The sequence below is a fragment of the Paroedura picta genome, chromosome 3 (genome assembly GCF_049243985.1).
Source record: "Paroedura picta isolate Pp20150507F chromosome 3, Ppicta_v3.0, whole genome shotgun sequence".
In the NCBI taxonomy this organism is placed as follows: domain Eukaryota; kingdom Metazoa; phylum Chordata; class Lepidosauria; order Squamata; family Gekkonidae; genus Paroedura; species Paroedura picta.
Window position 1 is genome coordinate 8,749,087 of NC_135371.1, and position 23,002 is coordinate 8,772,088.

The following is a 23,002-nucleotide window of genomic DNA, read 5'->3' on the forward strand; positions in this document are numbered from 1 at the left end:
ACATAAAGCAAGTCCTTCACCCAAAGAATAATTCTTAAGTGGAATTCACTGCCAAGAAGTTTATGGTGGTTGCAAGCATAGAGGGGACTGAATAAACACCTGGAACAGAGGTTCATCAGCTGCTGTTAGCCACAAGAAAACAAAATCAGACTGAGGAAGAGTGCTTGCACTCGAAAGCTCACGCCTTGAATAAATCTTTGTTGGTCTTAAAGGTGCCCCTGGACTCTGAATTTGTTGTGTTGTGTTGCTTCAGACCAACACGGCTACCCACTTGAATCTATTAGCCACAAGGTATATAGTACACTATGTCTGGGGCAGTGATGCTCTGTATTCATGGTGTTGTGAGGGGGAGCACAGTGGGAGGACTTCTGGAGTTCTGGCCCCACTGTGGCCCTCCTGATGACACCTGAATTTTGGGCACTGTGTGGCAAAGCATGTTGGATAGGTCATTGGCCTGATCCAACATGGCTTCTCTCATGTTCTTCAGTGGCTACTCGTAACCACTAGGTGGCGCTGTTGAGCCATCACCAATTTTACCTCAGAATTTACCTCAAGCTGCCCAAGACAACTTTCCCATCCAGTTGGTAAGGAGACAATAGAAATGTGTCTGTCCTGTTACCCTTTCTGCCATTTCCACGTTAAGTTGCTTTTCCAGTCTACTCATGAATCTCCGTGAGGGGCAGGTGTGGGCAACTGCCATTCTTGTGAATATTGAAATAATACTGTCGAGCTCTCAAGCGCACAATGAAATTTGCGACACACAATGTAATTTGCGTCACACATTGTTATCGTAAGCCTCATCTGCACATGCAGCAGAAAGAGGTGGCAGGCGCCATTTGTGAATATTACCTCACTTTTAAAACAACAACAAAAACCCTCCCTGAAAGTAGGGCGAAGGGCTTTGGCGCAATCCCTTTCCTATTGTTAGGTTTTTTCCCCCCCTGCAGGCAACCTTTTAAAGCAAGGGAATGCTACAGAAGACTATTCCTCTTATTGAAATCTAAAATGGCATGTCCTGTTTTAGTCCCTCATAACCTGACCAAACTACTCCTGCTTGGATCAACTGCAGATTTATTTCAGTTTTTACTCTCAAAAAGATGGAGGCCAGTTTTTTGTAGTGAGGACATAAGAGAAGCCATATTGGTTTGGGCCAGTGGCCCATCCAGTCCAACATGCTGTGTTACGCAGGGGCCAAAACCCAGGTGATGTCAGGAGGTCCACCAGCTAGCCCAAAACTCCTCAATAACAGCCTTATAAGACATAGCAGCTTCCTTATTTCATATGAGACGGAGAGGAGCAACTCGCCTTAAAACTTCCTGAGAGAGACCCAGAGAACAAGATTTGAGTCCCAGAGAGTACAACTCAGCCTCTTAGCTCCTACTGAGTTAGACATTTGTACCATGCTTCTTTCTTTCTTAGTTGGGGGATCCCTAAGTGGCTTACAATATCATTGTCTCCATCTCCACTTTATCCTCCGCACAACAACCCTGTGAGGGTTGAGAGTATGTGATTGGTTCAAGGTCACCCAGTGTGCTTCCATGTCAGAGTGGGGATTCGAATCTGAGTCTCCTGATCCTAATCCAAGGCCTCTTTCACATTACCGTTAAAGCGGATGTTATCTGCTGTTGCCCCGATCCTAAGTAAAGTGATACAGGGACCGGGTTCCCATTAATGCACTGCCTCTGAAGTGCTATGACCGTTTCAAACGTCCCTTGATAATCCTTGAATCACCTGGCTACATGACACCGGCCATACAAAAGAAATAAATAATTCTTCACTAATATGCTGAAAGAGCCTCTTGTGGTGCAGATTGGTAAGGCAGCTGTCTGAAAGCTTTGCCCATGAGGCTGGGAGTTCAATCCCAGCAGCCGGCTCAAGGTTGACTCAGCTTTCCATCCTTCCGAGGTCGGTAAAATGAGGACCCAGCTTGCTGGGGGGTAAATGGTAATGACTGGGGAAGGCCTGGCAAACCACCCCATATTGAGTCTGCCATGAAAACGCTAGAGGGCATCACCCCAAGGATCAGACATGACTCGGTGCTTGCACAGGGGATACCTTTACCTTTACCTTTAATATGCTGAACTGTTCCCCCCTGCCTTTTCCCCCTTTGCAATCTTTCTCATCCTTTCTCCCCCACCCGGAATTTGCAAAATTGAACTTTGGGAGGGGGGAGGAGAAGGGTGAGGAAGACAGTGTGGTGGGAAAAGGCAGGGAAGACGCAGCAATGCAGGAAGCCATTTTAAATTTTCAATGGCAATTCAGGAGCATAATGAAGAGGTGAAAATGGTTCCAAGCCTTTCCCTTGAAAACAATTCAGCCCCACTTTGCCAATGGGATGCCAGCAGCTTTGTAGGAACAGGCAAATGAAATCCATTAGCAGTGGGTTGCTAAAATGCTTGTGCCAGAGCGGACACACACACACACAAAAATCAATTCGCAACCTGCTACTAAAGTGGATTACAAAGTCTTCTGAAAGGGGCCTAAATACTCCTAACTACCACTTCAGCTCCAAAAGAGATGGATGGAGAATCAGAATGCTCATTAAGCTTCTGGTCAGGGGTGCCAATGTATTTATTTAGATATTTGTACCCTGCCTTTTTCCCCCAATGGGGACTGAAAGTGATTGACTGCCCCCCTCCTCAAGAGTATCCTCACAACAGCTCTGCGAGGCAGGCTGGCCTGAAAGTGTGACTGGCCCAAGGTTACCCAGTGTTTGAATCCAGCCCCCCCCCCCCCCCCAGATCTTAACAATTACACAACACGGGCTATTTTTTTTTAAGCAATTTGATAAAGAAAGCTATTTTTATATCAAATTACAGAGTTGGAAAGGACCTCCTGAGTCATCTAGTCCAACCCCCTGTACTGTGCAGGACACTCACAACCCTATCGCTCATCCACTGTCACCTGCCACCCCCTTGAGCCTTCACAGAATCAGCCTCTCCGTCAGATGGTTATCCAGCCTCTGTTTAAAAAATTTCCAAAGATGGAGAACCCACCACCTCCTGAGGAAGCCTGTTCCACTGAGAAACCATTCTAATTGTCAGGAACTTCTTCCAGATGTTTAGACACAATTTCTTTAGCTTTAATTTCATCCCATTGGTTCTGGTCCGTCCCTCTGGGGCAAGAGAGAACAACTCTGCTCCATCCTCTATATGGCAGCCTTTTAAATACTTGAAGATGGTTATCAAATCCCCTCTCAGTCGTCTTCTCTCCAGGCTAAACAGACCAAGCTCCCCCAACCTTTCCTCATAGGTATATCCAGACATCCTTGGAGGAAAATAACTTCCTTAAATTCCCTTAATCTCCCTTTATCACCTGAGGATAAGTAGATGAAAATCCAGGAAGGGATTTTGGTCTGAAGCAGCAGAACTAATTTAGAGTCCAGTGGCCCCTTGAAGACCCACAATTTTTTAAATTCCAGGTGTGCATTTTTTATTCCAGGTGTGCATGCACACACTTCATTTAGGAGAAAAGGACTGTTTTAACCAGAAATTTTCCTGGTTTAAAGCTCTCATCTTAACAAAGATAAGTTACAAAAAACTCTAGTTTCTGAAAAAAACAAAAATCCTTTGTGGGACCCATCAGGATGCTAGCTGGGGCCAACAGGCTTTCTTCCCTTGAGAGGAGTGCTCTGAAAGGGGGGAATATGGAGAATCCCTTCAGTACATACAGATACATTGTTTTCCTAGGGCTAATCACCCACTAATACCTTTTGACGTTCAGTTCTACACTTTAATTTCAAATTTTAATATTTTTTTTGCTGAGTCACAGCCATGGTGACACTGTCGGGCAGGGGTGGCCAAACTGTGGCTCTCCAGATGTCCAAGGACTACAATTCTGGGCCACTGGGCCACAATTCTGAGCCACTGGCAGGGGCTCATGGGAATTGTAGTCCATGGACATCTGGAGAGCCTCTGTTCTGCTTCTCCATCAGATCAGGTTAGCTTGGGTGATACAGAGAGCCAGAATCAATTTATAAGAGCCAAATCAATTTACAGGATTCTGTAGATTCTTGAGACAAGTACATTCAATTCTCAAAAGCATTGTCAAACTATTATTAGCAGTGGTAGCTCTAGCAGATTAATAAAACAGCCTAAAGACACACGTTACCTGTCAGGCTCACCTTTAATGGGGCCTAATAAATAGTATTTTAGATGCGTGTCGTTCCCCCTGCCCCTCGCAAAGAGGCCGGTATGTTTCAATGTGGGGAGCATTGCCAAGATGGTACAAAACGCAATTCCAGATAGCACTTATATTAAACTATCCTTCTAGAGCAGGGGTAGTCAAACTGCGGCCCTCCAGATGTCCATGGACTACAATTCCCAGGAGCCCCTGCCAGCATTTGTGGGGCTCGTGGGAATTGTAGTCCATGGACATCTGGAGGGCCGCAGTTTGACTACCCCTGTTCTAGAGTAATCCCAATTATTGGTTGTTGTGGAATTTCTGGCCACTGTGGCTGACCTCTGAAGACACCAGCCTCCTCTCTCTCTCGAACAGAGATCCCATTCTTGCCATGTCCTGCCTCTGAAGACGCCAGCCAGAGTTACCGACGAAACATCAGATCCTAAAGCTACCAGACTGTGGCCTCACAGCCACGAACACCTCCCTACCCTGGCCTGCGATTGTACAAATAAATAAATGAAATGATTATTACTCCCAATTATATTTCCCGGGGAGCATGCTCCACTGAAATGACCAGGATCTTTATGCTCCAGAGCCAAGATTTTTTCCCCCTATCCCAAGAAAGGGGGGAAAAAAACGGGGAGAGGGGTCAGAGGAGCCCCCACCCCTAAACAATGACCCGCTTTTACACAGGGCCGACTCTGCCAGAGGAGTCAGGAGTTGGGGTTCCTCTCCCTGCTTGGTGCAAAACACAAAACCACCCATGGCTGTTCGACTTGTCACATTCCATCACCGCAAACCACGCCAGCATGAACCGGAATTGCACCGGATGCTTTGAAGCGGAGGGTGCAGGAGGGACAAGAAGGGATCCTGGCTTCTCTGGAGGCCACAGGTGGGCACCAAGCAAGAAGCCCCCCTGGGAGAACTGCTTCTCTCCCCCCCCCCCCCCCCCGGTGCAACATTTCCTCCTGCTCTGCCCTTTGCCGACCAACGCCGGAGGAAGGGCTGGGTGCGAGAAGAGTTTGCGAGGCTGGAGCCAAAACCAACAGAGGCCAGGCGGAGGGCGACGTGGCACAACCCGGCAGCAGGGCAGGGCAGGGCAGGGCCAGGTAGATCGCGGCCCGCCAATGGCCCCCAGCCAGCCCGGGCGTGTTTCGGACCCAAACTTCCAGCTGTGACCCCACAAGCACGGCGGCGCCCTCGTCGCTCCTCCCCTGGCCGGATGTGTGCGGGGCTTGGAAAAGGCCAAGGGGGGCGAGGCCAGGCCAGGCGCGGCTTAGCCGGTGCAAATCCCTTTAGTGCGAGGCATCACATGTTCCCTTTAAGTGGCTTGTTGCCGGCAAACCGCTTCACGAGGCGATTAGTGCCGGTGTGTGTGTGTGTGTGTGCTTGTGTGATGCCCTTTAAAGGGACAGCGGGCTGGGCTGCAGGCGCTTGCGAAAGGAAACTAAACTTTGTCCCGGATTTTTTATTTAAAGCATCAGATCGGTAAGCTGCACAGAAAAACGGGGTGGGTGGGTGGAAACCCGGGCTCACTCTCTATGATCTCTTTAATTTAAGGTGACCCGATTGTCCCACTTTTGGAGGGACACCAGGGGCCACCTGGCAAATTGTACTTATGTTGAAATTTTAAAATATGATATATATTACAATGCTATTTTTGCGTTCTATGAAACTTTTTGTTGCTCCATACAGACCAAATTCTTAATCAAGAACCCCTCCGGTCAATGGTGTCCCGCTTTGCCAGTGTTAAAATCTGGTCACCTTACTTTAATGTAATGTTTTCGTTAAGAGTCGTGCAACTGGAAGAGTTTGAAGGTAGCTAATGGGGGGGGGGGACGAACAGGTGGAGGCATCTAGCAAGAGGCAGGACACCTGCCGGGTTCCTCTGTCAGGAGGAACCAGAGAAGAGGGTGTGTGTGAAGGGGTTAATCGATTTAGGGATGTCGATCCCCGTCTCGACCCCTCCACCCACGCACGCACTTTTGACCGAGGGTCTTGCACCCGGACGCCGGTCTTAAGGTGCAGCGCATTGAACCCAGCCTGGGAGATCGTGAGGAGGAAAGCTTCCCCTGGTGGATTTCTGCCTGCTAAGGACGCAGAAGCCAGGATCACAAGGCGGCGACCTTCGATCCCGCGGGTCAGGGCAGAGGAGGAGCCGGAGCGTTCAGGTTTTCTGCAAGGGAGCAGTCTGCTTAGGACGGGCAAAGGCAAATTGGATTATGACGGGGGGGGGGGCGGGGGAGAGAGAGGGAGGCGGAGCTGCGGGCTCAGGTATCCCGCCAGGTGTGCTCTCCACTTTGCGCTGGGTGGAGTAGTGGAAGGGCAACAGGTAAGGAGGGGACTTTTCCTGATTGTTGTTTTTAAGGGTGGGGGGTCCTCTCCCCCTGCCCAAACTGAGAGCAGCTGTTCTGAATAGGGAAGGCAAAGGGGGAGTGTGTGTTCAATAAATGAGCAAACGGCTCAGCAGAAAACTTGGAGGGGCAGTAAAGTGGCTCAGAGAAACAGGCGGTTAACCAACGCTCCTGGTTTCAAGGTGGAGGATCCGTAGCTTCGGTTTGGGGTTCTTCTGGCACCAGTTCTGACTGAGCGTTGCAAACCAGTGCCAGATTTGATTAGGGGGAAAAAGTCCCCTGGTATTTGAAAAGGCTATGCAGTTGATGCTGGTTGTATCAACTTCCCCCGTCTGGCAGGGAGTTATCATGTGGCTGTGTTTGGATGCTGTGACACCGTTTAATAATGTAACAGGGTTAACTTTTGCTTATATATTCCTACTGTCATGATGGCCAGTTCATAGTCTGAGGAAGAGTGCTTGCCCTCGAAAGCTCACGCCTTGAATAAATCTTTGTCAGTCTTAAAGATGCTTCTGGACTCTGGTTTATTGTGCTACTTCAGCCCAGCAGGGCTACTCATTTGAATCATGGGCTTAAAAGGCACTTTTCCCTGTTCCTCTGTCCAGGGCTGTGAGGCTTCTCCTGAAACCCATGTGCCAGCCTTCTAAGGTGCTGCAGAAACTGGTTCATCTTCTTTCGCCTTTGTAAATTCAAGGAGCTTAAGTAAATCATTTTTCTCTGGAGAGGAGCATTGGGTTCCTGCCCATGCTGGAGGCGTCTCTGTGACTGTGTTTCTCCCTCCCTCCTCCAAGTAATCAGTTATCATCTGCACCTTTGGTCCCGGAGTTATGCTCCATCCATTTCCGGGAAGGAGTCTTTCTCATCCACCCTTGCCTCCTTTTGCCCTCTGGGTGGGTTTTATGGCTGCTAGACCATCTGTTGTGCTTGGGAGACAAGGGGGTTTCTTTCCTAGTTTCTTGCGATTGATTCTTCTCCCACGCTTCTTCGTCATGGGAGTGCTTCGGTCGTAAAGTGACATGTACATTACGATCAGTGCTGTATGTCATGCGTTAACTTTATTTTGGTCTCTGCCCCTGTATTTTAGTACCCAGTCTGATGGAGACTGACGGAGAGTTAAAAATCTTGCAGGCTTTGTGGTATTTTGTTTGGGATGGATGTGGCAACTTTCTACCTGTGCAGTCTTAGTTCTGGATGTATGTACAGAGGTGAGCATAGAATCACAAGAGTTGGAAGGGGCCCTACAGGCCAACCCCCTGCTCAATGCAGGATCAGCCTAAAGCACCCAGGATAAGTATCTGTCCAGTTGCTGCTTGAAGACTGTCAGTGACAGGGAGCTCACCACCCCTTTAGGCAGCCCATTCCACTGCTGAAGTCCTCAGACTGTGAAATGTTTTCCCCTGATATCTAGCAGATATCCTTCTCCACATAGCTTAAGCCCATTACTACAGGTCCTATCCTCTGCTGTCAACAGGAACTGCCCCCTGCCCTCCTCCAAGTTTCAACCTTTCGGATACTTCAAGACAGCCATCCTGTCCCCTCTCCACCTCCTCTTCTCCAGGCTGAACATTCCCAAGTCCCTCAAGCTCTCCTCATAGGGCTTGGTTCCCAGGCCCCGGATCAACCTCATCGCTCTCCTCTGAAACCCTCTCAATTTTTTTCCACATCCTTTTTAAAATGAGGCCTCCAGAACTGCACATAGTACTCCAGGCGGGGTCTGACCAATGCGGTATACAGGAGACTATGACATCTTGCAGTTTTGATGTCATGCCTTTGTTGATATAGCCCAAGACTCCTTTTTGTCTTCTTTACCGCCGCATTACACTGCCTGCTCATATTTAGCTTACAGTCCACACGTCAGATTCCCACCCTGCCCTGGAGCTCAGTGGGTGGCCTGCTGTCTCAGCCTAACCTACCTTGCAGGGCTGTTGTGAATATAAAGTGGAGGAGGAGAAACTGTGCCCTGCTATTGAAGGAAGGGAGCAAAATAAGTGAGGTTTTCATGCCTGTCCTTACCCAAAACAGCCCTCTACTGAAACCATCTTGAGCAAGCTGATCGGGGTCATATATCTGTGATCAAGCCCCCATACCGGAGCACTTCTATAACAGTATATGGTCACAATGAGAGAAGAAAGTGCCCCCCCAAAATAGATTTTTTATTTCATGTATATCTCTCCCCTGTTTTGTGGCGATCAGTACAAGGTTACCTGGAGGTCTCCAATTCACACTGCACAAGATCAGACACAGCCCTGCTTGGCTTCAAGGAGGTTGCAGACTTGCATCTCTGAAGAGCTTAAACACCTGGCCAGGGGAGGGCTTTTGAAAGAGTGCAGAAACGCTTACAATTTTTATGGGCTTGCAGGTTGAACCTGAAGAACATGTACAGTCTTGGGCAGAAGCAAGCAGGAATTTCCCCCAGAGTTAAGAATCTGCCGGAGTCTCTTTCTAGTTTTATTTGTACTACCTGGGCGTATTTAAAATATATATATTTCTGGCCTGCAGGTATTTCCAGGGCAGTGTGTTTTGGTGCTCGGTTCTTCCTCTCTGGGGAAGAGACAGAATCCAAGGCCGTGTACATAAAGCCTCAGTAGTGCAGGGGTTATGTTAAGACCCCAGGACCTAACCTAAAGGGAGAGTTTGCGGACCCCTGTTATATTTCTGGCACACACCTTAGCAAAGTATGGCTGGGCCGGGAGCTTGTGCAGACACATCTGTGGGCCAGAAATAGGATAAAGCTTGCTCTGCTCTCTTGCCAGAAGGATCCTGGTTATCACAGAGTAACCTAATTAATTACATGGGGGGGGGGGATAATTCACCTTTCCCTCACCCTGGACAGCCTCACACAAAGGAATCTTTGCCCTCTGGCAGTGCGCTAATCCTCTCAGATCCCCTGCAGAGCCATCCTTTTCCTAATTTGTTCCCTGATTAAGTTATCTCTCTCCCCCCAGCAATTTCCTGAGCAGGGGTATGAAGCATAGCAAGAGCGGCAGCTTCTACTATGGTGAGCTCGGTGTTGAGTCCGTAGTCTCCCTCCGCATGCAGCCACCGTGGGCCAGTCACAGTCCTGTTAGAGCTGTTCTCACTGAGCAGTCCTGTCAGAGCTCTCTGTTTGACCTGCCTCCCAGGGTGTCTGTTGTGGGGAGAGGAAGGGAAGGGGATTGGAAGCCACTTTGGGACTCCTTTGGGCGGTGAAAAGCAGGGTATAAAAACCTGGCGTTCTCTTGTAGCCCTTATGCTACAGTGGGCTCTCCAGAACGAAGTGTCATCGAGCCAAACTACATTTTACCTCACAGTGAAACGACTCAGGGGAAGGCAAGAGTTTTTCTCCCTTCTCCCTCTTGTGGCGCAGGGTGATAAGGCAGCAGAAATGCTGTTTGAAGCTGTCTGCCCATGAGGCTGGGAGTTCGATCCCAGCAGCCGGCTCAAGGCTGACTCAGCCTTCCATCCTTCCGAGGTCGGTAAAATGAGTACCCAGCTTGCTGGGGGGTAAACGGTAATGACTGGGGAAGGCACTGGCAAACCACCACCCCCTTCACAGCACCCTGGCTGTTCTGCAGTTCCCAACATGAAAATACATAAAATTACCAGGGGAAAGATGACGTATAGTTTGGGTCATAATTTCTAGGCTGTAACCAGAAGCGGTATGTACTATTTAGATAAAAATGTGCCTGTTACATTTCTTAGTCTGAAACTGTTTCCTCCCCATATTTTCTAGGGAGTTATTCCGAAGATGGAATCTCAAGAAAGCCAGCTGAAAATTCAATTCATCAACATTGAAGATTGTTTAACCATGTGAAGGATTCACCCTGAGCACTACTTACAGCAAATGATCTACATTCCAACATCCCTCCAGAAGCCTTATAATTGCTGGTATTGTAAGCATAGGACTCTCGTCAGAAAAAGGTGAAGCTAGATTAAAAGACAACAAATTTAGGCTTTAATTGAATTGAAATGCCTGTTAATTTCCAGATCCCCCCCCAACTCATATTCTAGGTTAACGGCTTTCATCATAGTGGAAGGCGGGTTTCTAAATAGTAATTGATTCAGCATTCATTAGATTAATATTCAGGACAGCTAATGTAAATAGATGTAGAGTCTAATTCTAGCATAGTTAACAGTATAGAACAGATACTGCTGAGATTCAGGTAACTGTCACAAAAATTAAAATAGTAAAAAAAATTATACTGGAGCCTATCTATTGTAGGCATGCAAGAGTTGAAAAAATAAACTTTAAAGTATTTATTTACATGTTGACCGTAAGATTAGACAGCTGTTCTCTGTTTGGATCCTTGAGTTTCTAGAATCTGATATTAGAAGCAACCAAGAATTTGCCCATCTTCTATACGCTGACTGGGGAAAATGAAGGAAACCATCTAGTTTCTGGATTCAGTCAGGAAATAATTCGGAGGCCAAATTCAGATAGAAATAGAACTGGGATTGATTGCTAGATGCAGGAATTTAGAGAAACAATTATAGTCATAGACCGAAGGTGCTAATCTAAGAATTCTAGACAGTTGTAAAAATACAATACTTGACAAACTAGCATATCAAATCTAGAAACCGGGACTGTTCTGAGAGCCCGTGGGCTCATGAATATCTAGAACTATTTAAAAGTCTAGATTTTGCAGTGATTTCTAACAACATAGAACTGTGTGAAGAATCAGAAATCTGAGGAGGACTGAGAAGTCATATTCTTGTCCCACACCTCTCCGTGCTCATGGATAGCCCCAACAATTTCTGCCGCCTTTGCGGGTCAGTGCTACAGGGGAACCATCGGCGGTGGCTGTTCAGCCGCGGCGCACGCAATGCCCGCCCTGACCTGTTGGTGGTGCTCTCGTACGTGCTCAGCCGAGAGGCTCCGTGCCGTGGTGATGGACGCGGGGAGTTCTTGTGCGGAAAATGCGCACAGGCACTGAGCCGGGTGTACCGCTTTGACACCGTCATCGCCCGGGTGCAGGCCCTGTCCATCGACCGGCTTCAGCGCTTGCTCTCCGAAAAAGACCAGCTGGCCCGCTCCCTGCGCTACATCCATGCCCGGCGCTTCCCGGAGGACAGCTGCTCGGTGTCTTACGTGGGGCAAGAAATTTCCGCAAGTATAGCAGACCTGCCGCACGTGCGTTACCAGCGGCTCCTTCAGGATGACATGGCCCTCTCTGAATACGAGTGCTGGGCCGGCGATGCGGACAGCAGCCAGCTGGGCACGCCGTGCCGGAACCGGCAATGCCGCAGTTGCCACGGGCTCCGAGTAGAAGACTCTGATTACGAGTGGGTGTGCCAGACCCCCAGAAGGCTGGGCCTGCTGTCTCCCGGCTACCCGCTCTGCCGCGACAAGTCCCAGAGCATGCCCACGGTACGCTACGCCGGATCCCGGGCCTCTGTCCGGTCGCAGAGTCTGGGAGACGCGGAGTCGTGCTCGATGATGTCGTTGGATACCTTGCCCGAGTTGGATTTGGCCTGGGAGGGCCTGCGGGCCCTGAAGGACATTCAGAGAAAGCGTCTCCGAGTGCCAGCGGGCAGCAAGATCCCAGTGCTCGCCGGGAGTAGGCACGCGTCTACGCCTCAGCGGGAGAGCCCCCTGGGACAGGAGGTGTTTGAAGAAATGGAAGATGATTTTGTCCCCATCGAGTCAAAGGTGAGCGGCAACCTGGGGGATTTGAAGTAGTCATCATCCCCCTCCATCCCCCAATGCCCTTGTTCGGGTAGGGGAAAGTGGCATTTTCTGCTGTGTTGGGTATTTTTATAGTCTTTTAACGGGGGTTTTAATGGGGGATTTTAAGACTATTGTTACCCGCCACGAGCCTGTAGGGAGTGGCGGGAAATAAATCGAATAACAATAACAATAACAATAACAATAACAATAACAATAACAATAACAATAACAATAACAATAACAATAACAATAACAATAAATAATAATAAGGCAGAGCCTGGTGCTGGGGGAGCTTTGGTCCAAACAGACAGCGTTTGTTCCCCCTTTTCACACCCCCTCCGTTAGACACAGGATCCAGCCCAGTTTTTGTGTCACGGTTTTTGATTTAACCAAGATGCTGCTGACATACATGAGCAAAGCCCTAAACATAAGTGGAATGCCCTAAGCCTGCTTCTCCTTCCCCAGTCTGGTGTAGTGTTTAAGAGCAGTGGCTTCTAATCTGGTGAGCCGGGTTTGATTCCTTGCTCTTCCACATACAGCCAGGTGGTGGACCTTGGGCTAGTCACAGTCCTGATAGTGCTGTTCTGACTGTGCAGTCCTGTCAGAGCGCTCTCAACCCCACCTCCCTCACAGGGTGTCTGTTGTGGAGGGAGGAAGGGAAGGCGATTCGAAGCTGCTTTGAGACTCCTTCGGGCAGTAAAAAGCGGGGTATAAAAACCAACTCTTCATCTTCTTCTCTGTCTCCTGTATTGCTGCTATAAACAGCCTCTGTTGCTTCACGCCACGGGTTCCCACCAACTCCCAGGCTCATGTCAGCACCATCCCATACAATTTTGGGGCCTAATGTGGACCCAGCTACGATCCATCATCTCATGTGCCCCTGGTGGCTAGGAGCAAGCCTTGTGGTGTTTTTGCAACCTCCTCAGTGCCACTCATGGCAAGAGAGGATTTGATCCTGATTTTCCCCAGGCACGAAACCCTGCCCCATGAGAAGGAGGCTAAAACCCTAACACTTGTGAATGCCTGAGCCCCAACAAGCCACAGTCTTGCCTCCGGTCCACTACATTCTGTAATGCATTTCCTTTCTGAAGCTCCAGGCTCAGCAAGGGCTGCGCCAAGACCTCCAAGATGCTTTTGAGAACCTGAAGGCCCGTCTGGATACAGCTGAGGAGGAGCTGAGAAACTTCCGGGAGAACCGAGGAAAGGACCTGAGCCAGGTAGGCTGGTTTTCTATGGCGCCCTCTGTTTTTTCCTGTAAGAATGGGATGCCAAGGAACTCAGGACACCTATGCTGAATACAGGGGCTTCCCAACGTGGCACCCTTGGGCACCACAGATAAACCTTTCCTGGTGCTTGCCAAGTGCTTTTAGGAAGTGGGTGGGGCCAGTAAAATGTTTTAGCCAGCAAGGTTTCTGATTGGCTGCTGGAGACTTGAGTGGCTGTGCAGATCTAAAATATAGAACTATTTCCTTGCCTTTCTCTTTATGTAGGAGGCTGGAGTGCCCCCTAAGAAGGCCGCAAGTAGCCAAGAGCAGCTGATTCAACAATTGACAAGGAGTCTACACAGCAAGGAAGGGGTGTTACAGGTGAGAAAGAGGGGGAGAAAGAGCCAAAAGAGCATTGCAGGGTGCAGGTGGCTGATATTTAGAGGAAACTCACAGGCTAGACGTTGTACAGAGAATGTGTCCAGAAGTCAGCTGTTTGATTTTTGTGGCTTCTCAGCAAGAGAGGTGTGTGAGTTCTATCCTTGCTGTCTTCAAACCCCCATAGGGAGCTCTGACCACTGGGGCTGAAAAAGAACTTTTTTATATATACCCCACTTTTTTACTACCCCCAAAAGTCACAAAGCGGCTTACAAACACCCATCCCTCCTCTCCTCTCAACAGACACCCTATGAGGTAGGTGGGGCTGAGAGAGCTCTGAGAGAACTGCTGCGTGACCACACCTCTGAGAGAACTGTGACTGGTCCAAGGTCGCCCAGCAGTCAGCTAGTTTTCTGTGTGCACAGATTCATTTATTTATTCTAAAATTAGGCTAAGCAAAAGGGACATTGGAGACTGGGTTGAAGAGACCTCGTGGGAAACGAAACAGGAGAATGAGGTAGCCAGGGCTGTTGCAGCATCTTCCTCTCCCCCCCCCTTCCCTTGGCCCTTTTTAACGAGTGCAATAAACAAAAATTAAACAGCAGAGCCTTTTGGGCTGGAAATACAGTGTTGGGGAAGGCCTCAGAATCACACACAGCTGGAAGAGGCTGCTGTGTACACAGAGAGTCCACTCAAGAGTCACAGCATGCAAATGAAGAATCCAAATTGGACGAATGAATGACTGGCTCAAGACAGAACTTTTTAAAGTGGACCAATCGGATGTCTCTGTTAAGGGCCAATCAGGTGCCTTGGCGGGCCAGCTCAAATGTCCCATGAGTTCCTATGTTTGCTGTTCTGTATTTCTTGCTGGAGTTGGTGCTTAACCTGCATCTGCCAAACCCACAGACTTGACACAGGCCACAGAGGGCCATTCTGTCCAGCCATCGTCCAGGCATGGGATTGGGGAAGCAGTGGTGAATATCCTGCATTCTGCAGGGGGTTGGACTAGATCGGGGGTAGTCAACCTGTGGTCCTCCAGATGTTCATGGACTACAGTTCCCACGAGCCCCTGCCAGCGTTTGCTGGCAGGCGCTCGTGGGAATTGTAGTCCATGAACATCTGGAGGACCACAGGTTGACTACCCCTGGACTAGATGACTCTGGAGGTCCCTTCCAACTCCAGTCTCCTCCTAAAAACTTCCAACAAAGGAGATTCCACCCTCAAGGCAACATATTACATCCGTGAACAGCCCTCAGCATCTCAAAATGCTTTCTAATAAGAATTAAAAGGCACCTCCTTTCCCACAATCTGTTGAGATTTGGCCAGTCACAAAATCTTATGGGGGGGGGGGAGACCCTGTTGCTCTCGTTCCTATGGCAACCCTAGAAGGGAAGAGATGCTCTGAAACATTCTGGGGGATGCAGGGAAGTGTTCTAGCCCCTCTGATGTGAAGTGTTCTGGCCCCTCTTGTCTCCCCCCAGGATTGTCTGGTCCTCCTGCAGTCTCTGGGCTCCCCAGGGGTGCCACCCTTCATGTCGGAGGCCTTGGTGAAGCAGATGGCCCAGCGCCTCCGGGAGAGAGACCAGGCTCTAGAGGTAACTCCGAGGGCCAAAAGGAAGCCGCTGGCCTGCCAGGTCAGACGCTGGAGAAGGCATCTCCTGGCTCTGTCTTGTCTTCTCCCCCTCCACAGAAAACCCTTTCCAGTCACTTCTTGGCCCTGGAGTCTCAGCAGCGGGAACTGGGGCACCTTCGGGAGGCCATGAAGGATAAAGACGCTGACCTGGCCAGGCTTAACGCAGCCCTCCGCACAGGGGAGGAAACCCTGCATGTATGAATGGATCCTGGGGTTGCTAGTTGTGGGTTGGGAAATACCTGGAGGCTTTGGGGGTGGAGCCTGGAGTGGGTGGGATTTGAGATGGGGAAGGACCTCTGTGGCATATAGTGCTATGGAATTCACCCTCCTAAGAAGCCATTTTCTCCAAGGGAACTGATTTCTATTGCGTGGAGATGAGCTGTAAAACCAGGGGATGCTCAGGTCCCACCTGGAGACTGGCATTCATTCATTCATTCATTCATTCATTCATTCATTCATTCATTCATTCATTCATTCATTCATTCATTCATTCGATTTCTAGCCCGCCGCTCTTAGGGACCAGCTATTATTCAATCGAATAATAGAGGGAACAATAGGTAACATTGATGGTAGTCCGGGCCCTGAGAAAAGCAGTGTTTCTAAGCAGGGCCTGGTATCTAGCCCCCAAACAATGTCAAGTGAGTTTGCCGCTTGCTGCAATAATTCTCTTCCCCCCCCCCCGGCCCCCAAACCCCAGGCTTTGCGTGAGGTGCTGCACCGGAAAGATCAGGAAATCCAGCGCCTGGAATCCCTCTGTGCTTCGACCCGTGACTCCTGGCAGCAGCGTGACCAGACTCTGCTCCTGACTCTGAAGGAGAAGGAAGCTTTAGTCACAGCCCTGCAGGGAGCACTGGCCAGCAGCAATAAGGATGTAGAGGTAATCTTTGTATTAAGATTCTGGTGCAGGGAGAACGTTTGGCAGAGAGATTGTCCTCCGCAAATAACCTCCAGGTGTAGATTTTATTTTATTTTTTGGTCTCTTCCACCTACCCCCTCCCCTAGCTGGGTTCCAGACTGAGGTTGGGGGGAACTGGCTGAGGGGAAAAGCAAAAAAAAAAGATGAAAAGCCAGAGCCAAAATTGCATAAACTTTTTAAATTACAAAATTCTTTGTTCTGCTCAAAGCTATATTCTTTTCATTCCTGGGTGTGTTTTTGCAATCTCCTCCAGGAGACTTTCAAAAGAGTGAGATGCTGCGTTTTCCTAGGAAGGAGTTGTGCCTTTTCCCAGATCTCTCCCTGTTGGCACACACAGCATTTAGTTATTTATTGCATTTTTATGCCGCCCCTCCTCATACAATCATAGACTCGGAAGGGACCTCCTGGGTCATCTAGTCCAACCCCCTGCACCATGCAGGACACTCACAACCCTATCGCTCATCCACTATCACCTGCCACCCCCTTGAGCCTTCACAGAGTCAGCCCTCTCCATCAGATGACTAATAATAATAATAATAACTTTATTTTTAAGGCTGGTCTTCCCTGCTGTTTGCCAGTATTTGGTTATGGATAACAACTTTTAAATTAACATATTAACAAATAATAGCTAAATTATAACCTTAAGCCGCCTCCTTAAAAACCTTCCCAAGAGGAATTAATTTCTGTTGGATGGTTGGAGTTATGGATGGGGCGTGGCTGTTTTAGGAGTAGGAGCAGGGAGGCCAGCGTTTTCTCAGTGTTAATTTCCCAGACTCAGCCGTAAGCCTGGAGGAACAGCTCTCTTTTGCAGGCCCTCCAAAGTCCTGGAGGGCCCTGATCTTGCCAGGGAGAACGTTACACCAGGCTGGGGCCAGGCCTGAAAAAAAGCCCTGTTCAAGTCCAGTTTTCCTTCTTTCGGGCCTGGGAACTTGAAAAACCAAGGGACTCCCGCCTTCTCTCCAATAGGAGATCCAAAAGAGCAAGCGGTATATAAATGTAATAATAAATAAAACATACATAAAGTGCCAGAGTGTTGTTAACTTGGCGTGTGGAAGTTGTCGCCTGTGCAGGAAGGCCACAACATCGCTCTACGACTGTGCCACATCTTCCATTAACAAAAATTGCACTCAGAGTATTTGCTAGAAAAGAATTAACACCGCTGTGGGAAAAGCAGCAGAGCTCGTGATCCCTGGGCCACACAGCTAGAGACGTGAACGTGCTCGTGCCGTGTTGGTTGCACAACTTCTGCTTGTCTGCCTTTCTCTGTCCAGGCCCTTGCCAATTCCTTCGCCAGCTCAGACTTCGCCCCGGGGCTGCTGCAGCGAATCCAGGAGAAGGAAGACTTGCTGGCCCAGGCCTTGGCCGAGCAGGAGCGGATCCGAGCCCAGTGGCAGAGACACCTGCAGGTGGCGGAGGAGGCAGCTGCCAACCGGGAAAGGGGGCTCCAGGTGATGCCGGGGGGGGGGGTTGCCATTATTATTATTATTATTATTATTATTATTATTATTATTATTATTATTATTATTATTATTATTATTTAATTTTTAGACCGCCCTTCTCCCAATAGGTCTCAGGGCGGTTTACAACATAAATAGTTAAAACACAATAAAATCCCCATAAAACCCCCAATTAAAAGTTACATATAACATATCACATAACATATAGTGGCGGTGGTCACAATTCTGATCTTAGGCCATGCCTGGAGAGCCAGCGTGGTGTACTGGTTAAGCCCGGTGGACTCCAATCTGGAGAACCAGGTTCGAATCCACACTCCTCCACCACATATAGCCAGCTGGGTGACCTTGGGCCAGCCACAGTTCTCTTAGGGTTGTTCTCGCTGAGCAGTTCTCTTAGAGCTCTCTCAGCCCCTCTTAACCTCGCAAGGTGCCTGTTGTGGGGACAGGAAGGGAAAAGTGTTTGTAAGCTACTTGGGGACTCCTTCGGATGCTGGAAAGTGGGGTATAAAAAATCGGGGAGTTCGGCCTCCCTCAGGGTATTTCCAGGCCTCCTTCCATGAAGGTTTCCATTGCTGGAATATGCAAGCGGTATAGTGTGTTATGATTTAACAGCATAATAATAATAGCCTACAGGGGGGGATGGGAGGAGATGTGTGGTTAGCATATTCAGATTAGCATCTTCCTAATATCCATGGTTGCTCTATATATTTATGAAACAGCCTTGGGGGTGGAACGGATCGACTGCCTGAGTTGGAAACAGAGCCAATCAGGCCCTGCCCCTACAGCTCCCATCCTCCCTCAGCCCTTGCCTCACAGACGTGCCTGGCTGCTACAGCCTTTTATAGCAGTGAGATCTGCAAAAGTCAGCAGATAGGGCTTACTGTGTAGCTGAGCTGATGCCTGCAGTTAAGCTCAGGGGTTGGAGCTGCATGTCCTGTGGACACATCAGCCTCCCTTGCACTGAGTCAGACCACTGGACCATCCAGCCTGCCTACAGCTCTCCTGAGCCCCTGGCTGTCTCTGCAGGTCCTCAGGCTCCTTTCACTGGGAACACCCTGGATCTTTGGCATGAAACGCAGGTGCTTCCCCTGCGGCAGTGAATCAGTTGAACACCTGGATCTGCCTCAATGGTCAGGCTAGTTCAGCCTTCCTCACCTGGATGATTATTTTTGTCCCCAGCAGGGACTCCAAGCCCTTCACAACATCCTTCTCTCAGCCCCCCCTTTTATCGTCATGGCAACAGCAACCCCACGTGGTAGGTTAGAGGGAGAGAAAGTGATTGGCTTGAAGGTCAACCAGTGAGCTTCCGTGTCAGAGGCGGGATCAGAACCTGGGTCTCCCGGATCCTGGTCTAGGGGTAGTCAAACTGCGGCCCTCCAGAGGTCCGTGGACTACAATTCCCATGAGCCCCTGCCAGCGAAGGCTGGCAGGGGCTCATGGGAATTGTAGTCCATGGACCTCTGGAGGGCCGCAGTTTGACTACCCCTGCATCACCACCCCAGAAGCCGTCTTTCTTTGCCACGGCCTCTGCTGCGGGTAGAAAGAAGTCTTCCCCAGTTTCTGCTCCTTGAAATCCCTTAGGTCCCAAGAGCAGCACATCTCTTGCCCCCAAATATTTGAACAACAGCCTTATGGGGCAGGCCAGCCTTGCTGTCCCCGATGACAGACGAAGGCGGGGTGGAACCGAAGACAGACAGCCGAGAGCAGAGTCGAGACTCCCAATAGTTGCTCATCCAAAACTTTTTACTTCCCACATCCTTGTAGGAGCAACTTTGTCGGCATTCCCAGAATGCCCGAGAACGGGCCCGGGAGACGGAAGAGCTACGCAGGCGGCTGGCCGAGGCGGAGGCACAACTGGCCAAGGGGGCTGTGGCACTCGCAAGGTGTCAGTCAGAACTGGCTGGACTTCGAGCTCTGGGGGAGGAGAAGGACTGTGTCCTGGAGGTAAGCGAGAAAGGAAGGCTACTCTGAAAAGGCAGCGGGAGGCGAGAAAGGGGCCGGGGGAGAGCCGGGGAGCCCTGCAGCTTGGTGGAACAGTATTGCCGGATGCTGGCAAGGGCTCCTGGGAATTGTAGTCCATGGACATCTGGAGGGCTATAATTTGCCCACCCCTGCGCTATACTTCCAGATGGAAGTAGCTGCATTAGTCTGTCCATAGCACTGACAACATTTGTGGCAAGGGAAGAGCTTTAGTGAGTCACCGCTCCCCTCTCCAGAGGCTGAGCAGTGACAGGCGAAAATTTGCACCCTGCCATAATTTTTGTTAGTCTTTAAGGTTCTCCTGGACTCCTGCTCTTTTCTACTGTTCTATACGTATCTATTATATTTATATATTGCCCTCCCCTGAGGCTCAGAAATCGAGGGAGAAAATTGTGCTGTTGTTTTTGATATTTAAAATCATATTTAAGCTCTGAGATCCTTTTCAGAAGAGGCGCTGGGGACTGAACTAGGGATAGAACTGCCGGCTCTTGATTTGGAAATTCCTGGAGACTTTGAGGGTGGAGCTTGCAGTAAATGAGGCTGGGGTGGGGAGGGTTAGGAATAAGCCAGGAGTGGCCAAACTGTAACTCTCCAGATGTCTACGGACTACAATTCCCAACATGCAGGGGCTCATGGGAATTGTAGTCCGTGGACACCTGGAGAACCGCAGTTTGGCCACTCCTAAGCGATACAGATCAATTTCCAATACGGTCATTTTCTCCAGAGGAACTGAGACCTGTTGGCTAGAGACAAGTTGCAATTCTGAGGGGGAGGGGGTGTCTCCAGCTACCACCTGGAGATTGGCAGCCCTACCTTGAGACTTTAATGCAATAAACCTCAGGCAGAGAAAGGTCTTTCCCATCACCTGCTATCTGATTTCTGCAGTGTGGAGATCAGTTGTAATTTTGAGAGGGCTCCAGGTCCCACTTGGGAGTTAATAACCCTCTGGTCACAACAAAATTTGAGTCCAGGGGTGCCTTTAAGACCAACAAAGATTTATCCGAGGCGTGAGCTTTCAGGTGCAGGCATCCTTCCTCAGACAATGGAACAAGGATCATCAGAGTACAGATATCAGGACCACGGGACTGTCAGAGCAGAGGAGACAGACTAAGTGGGCATGTGCCCTGAGTTGAATGTTCACCTCTGGCCAGCCTTCCCCCACTTCTCCTAGAGTGGACTCTGCTAGCGCTTTGCTTCCATCTAGTGGCTACACTGTGAATTGCACCTTCACGAGGCTGGCTCTGCCCCCATCCCGGCCACACCTTTTATTATAACTCATCCATATGACCCTGTAGCAGCCTAGGTTGCTACAGGGTCATATCTTACTCTCACCTTAAATGTTTTATTTTACATTTTAATATTTTAGTATATGTTGCATGTGGCTGGATGGTTGTTCTTTGTTCTTATGGCTGTTATGGCCTATGGCAGGGGTGGCCAAACTGTGGCTTGCCAGAGGTCCATGGACTACAATGCCCATGAGCCCCTGGCAGGGTCTCATGGGCATTGTAGTCCATGGACCTCTGGAGAGCCACAGTTTGGCCACCCCTGGCCTATGGCTTCAGCAATAAACCTATTAACCTTACTAAGCCAGTGTGTAAGGTTTCAAGTTCACAAAAACCCTGCATTAAAAGAGGGGGAGGAGAAGAGAGCAGATGTCTCGGACTGTGATCCTGGCCTTCCTGATCCGATCTCATTCATCTCTGCCAGAACGTTTTACGGGAGGCCGAGGAGAAGGACCGGATCCTGCAGAAACTGCAAGGGTGCTGGCTGAAGAGGCTGGACAGCAGGCGAACGCCGCAAAGGAAGCAAATGCCGGATGGCCAAGGTGAGCGGCGGCAAGAGCTGTAATTTGTATCAGTGGAGAAGGAAAATGGTCAGTGGAACTTGAGCGATGAGAAGAGGGCTGGATGGGGAAGGAGGAAATGCAGCCAATCCAGCAGGATGGGCAGGGAATAACTAGGAAGTCTTGAGAGCAGAGGAGCAAACCTTGGCTGTCGCTGACCCAGGTGCTGTAGAGGAGCCCTGTGGCAGCACAGGAAGCGGCCCTATTTGCAGTCATACCATTGGTCCGTCACGGTCAGCACTGCCAGGTCTGGTTCTTGGCACGGCATGGTCACCGAGGGCTCCCCTGGCTTTTCAGCAGTCCCGTCTGCTGCGAGAGCAGCACTATCAGGACTGTGACGAGCCCAAGGTCAACCAGCTGGCTGCAGGTGAAGGATCCGGGAATCAAACCCAGCTTGCCAGATTACACCATCCTGGTTGTGCCAAGGTGTTCTTCTTAGCCCTCCCTGTTCTCTGCTCCCGGTTCCCATTCATCTAGGACGAAGGGGGTCTGTGGGGAACCTTGCTCTTTCGACATGTTTGCATGTCGTCCTCCCGCTCTGCTCACCTCTATTACCATCTATGAACTGGAGCTGTTTCTGGCATATCCTGGCCGCAACCTGGCCAACAAAGACTCCTGTGACACCCCCGAAGACAGACAAGTTTGTTGCGTTACAAATTGATGTTCCAGACAGTGACAGAAAGGTCCTTGGCCCAGCCCCCTAGGCTGAAGCTGAAGAGGCCTCAGTCGGATCAGGGCCTGGGGCTCCTACGCAGGCCGCCCTGCATTCCTGAGGAGAAAACAAGTGGCCCACCCAGGCCTTAGGCCACAAAATGTGTTAGTCTTCATGGTATCACTGTTAGTCTGCTGGAATGCAAGCATGTCTGTCCCTCAGGAACCCTTTTTTCCCACCAAATTTATCAGAGAAGCGGTGGCAACCGAACTAGCCCATAATAGGGATGCTAGCCAAGTGGGACCAGGGGATCCCCGAAAGTACGGCTCATCTCCAGCCGACATGGATCAGTTCCCCTGGAGAAAATGGAACAGTACCTCACAGAGGGCCCTGTCCTCCCCAGTCTCCCTCCCCAAATCTCCAGGGGTTTTCCAACTTGGACTGGGCAACCCTACCCCCTCATCCCGCCGGTGGCCCAGACCGATTTGGCCCCCCTAGCCCCTAAGCTGGCTCTGGAGGAGCTTTGTCAGAGTCTGTGTGAAAAGCATTTGGGAAGTATAAAATGCACTGACGCTATGCCTTCTCCCCTGTTTCAGGCCAGCCTCTTCTTCCTCCCACCTGACCTCAAGACGTCCTAGAATGCAGAGACGATGGAGAGAAGGACCAGAAAAGGAGGAAGGGAGGACGGGGACAGAGTGAACTGCCAGTTTGTTTCGGAAACTGTGTGTGTGTTGGGGGTGAGGGTGGAAGATGAGCTTCCCACAGCTTGACTGCTGGGCAGCAGCACAATGGAGAGGGGCGGTGGGAAATAGGGG

At 49.9% G+C, this 23,002-nt stretch overlaps 1 protein-coding gene across 3 annotated transcripts; it reads left to right on the top strand.

The window, feature by feature from the left end:
* Positions 1 to 5,418: 5,418 nt before the first annotated feature.
* LOC143834255 (uncharacterized) lies at positions 5,419 to 22,984 on the top strand. 3 transcript variants are annotated; one of them, XM_077330916.1, is made up of 11 exons: positions 5,419 to 5,610; positions 10,189 to 12,105; positions 13,215 to 13,340; positions 13,614 to 13,709; positions 15,188 to 15,301; positions 15,397 to 15,534; positions 16,037 to 16,216; positions 17,527 to 17,703; positions 19,477 to 19,656; positions 21,400 to 21,517; positions 22,784 to 22,984. In XM_077330916.1, exons 2-11 carry the CDS (start codon positions 11,191 to 11,193, stop codon positions 22,807 to 22,809), a joined length of 2,070 nt encoding a protein of 689 aa, XP_077187031.1. In that variant the 5' UTR covers positions 5,419 to 5,610; positions 10,189 to 11,190; the 3' UTR covers positions 22,810 to 22,984. The 3 variants fall into 3 exon arrangements, with proteins under 3 accessions (XP_077187031.1, XP_077187033.1, XP_077187032.1); XM_077330918.1 differs by lacking the exon at positions 5,419 to 5,610 and adding an exon at positions 6,273 to 6,293; XM_077330917.1 differs by lacking the exon at positions 5,419 to 5,610 and adding an exon at positions 6,376 to 6,454.
* The last annotated feature ends 18 nt before the right edge of the window (positions 22,985 to 23,002 follow it).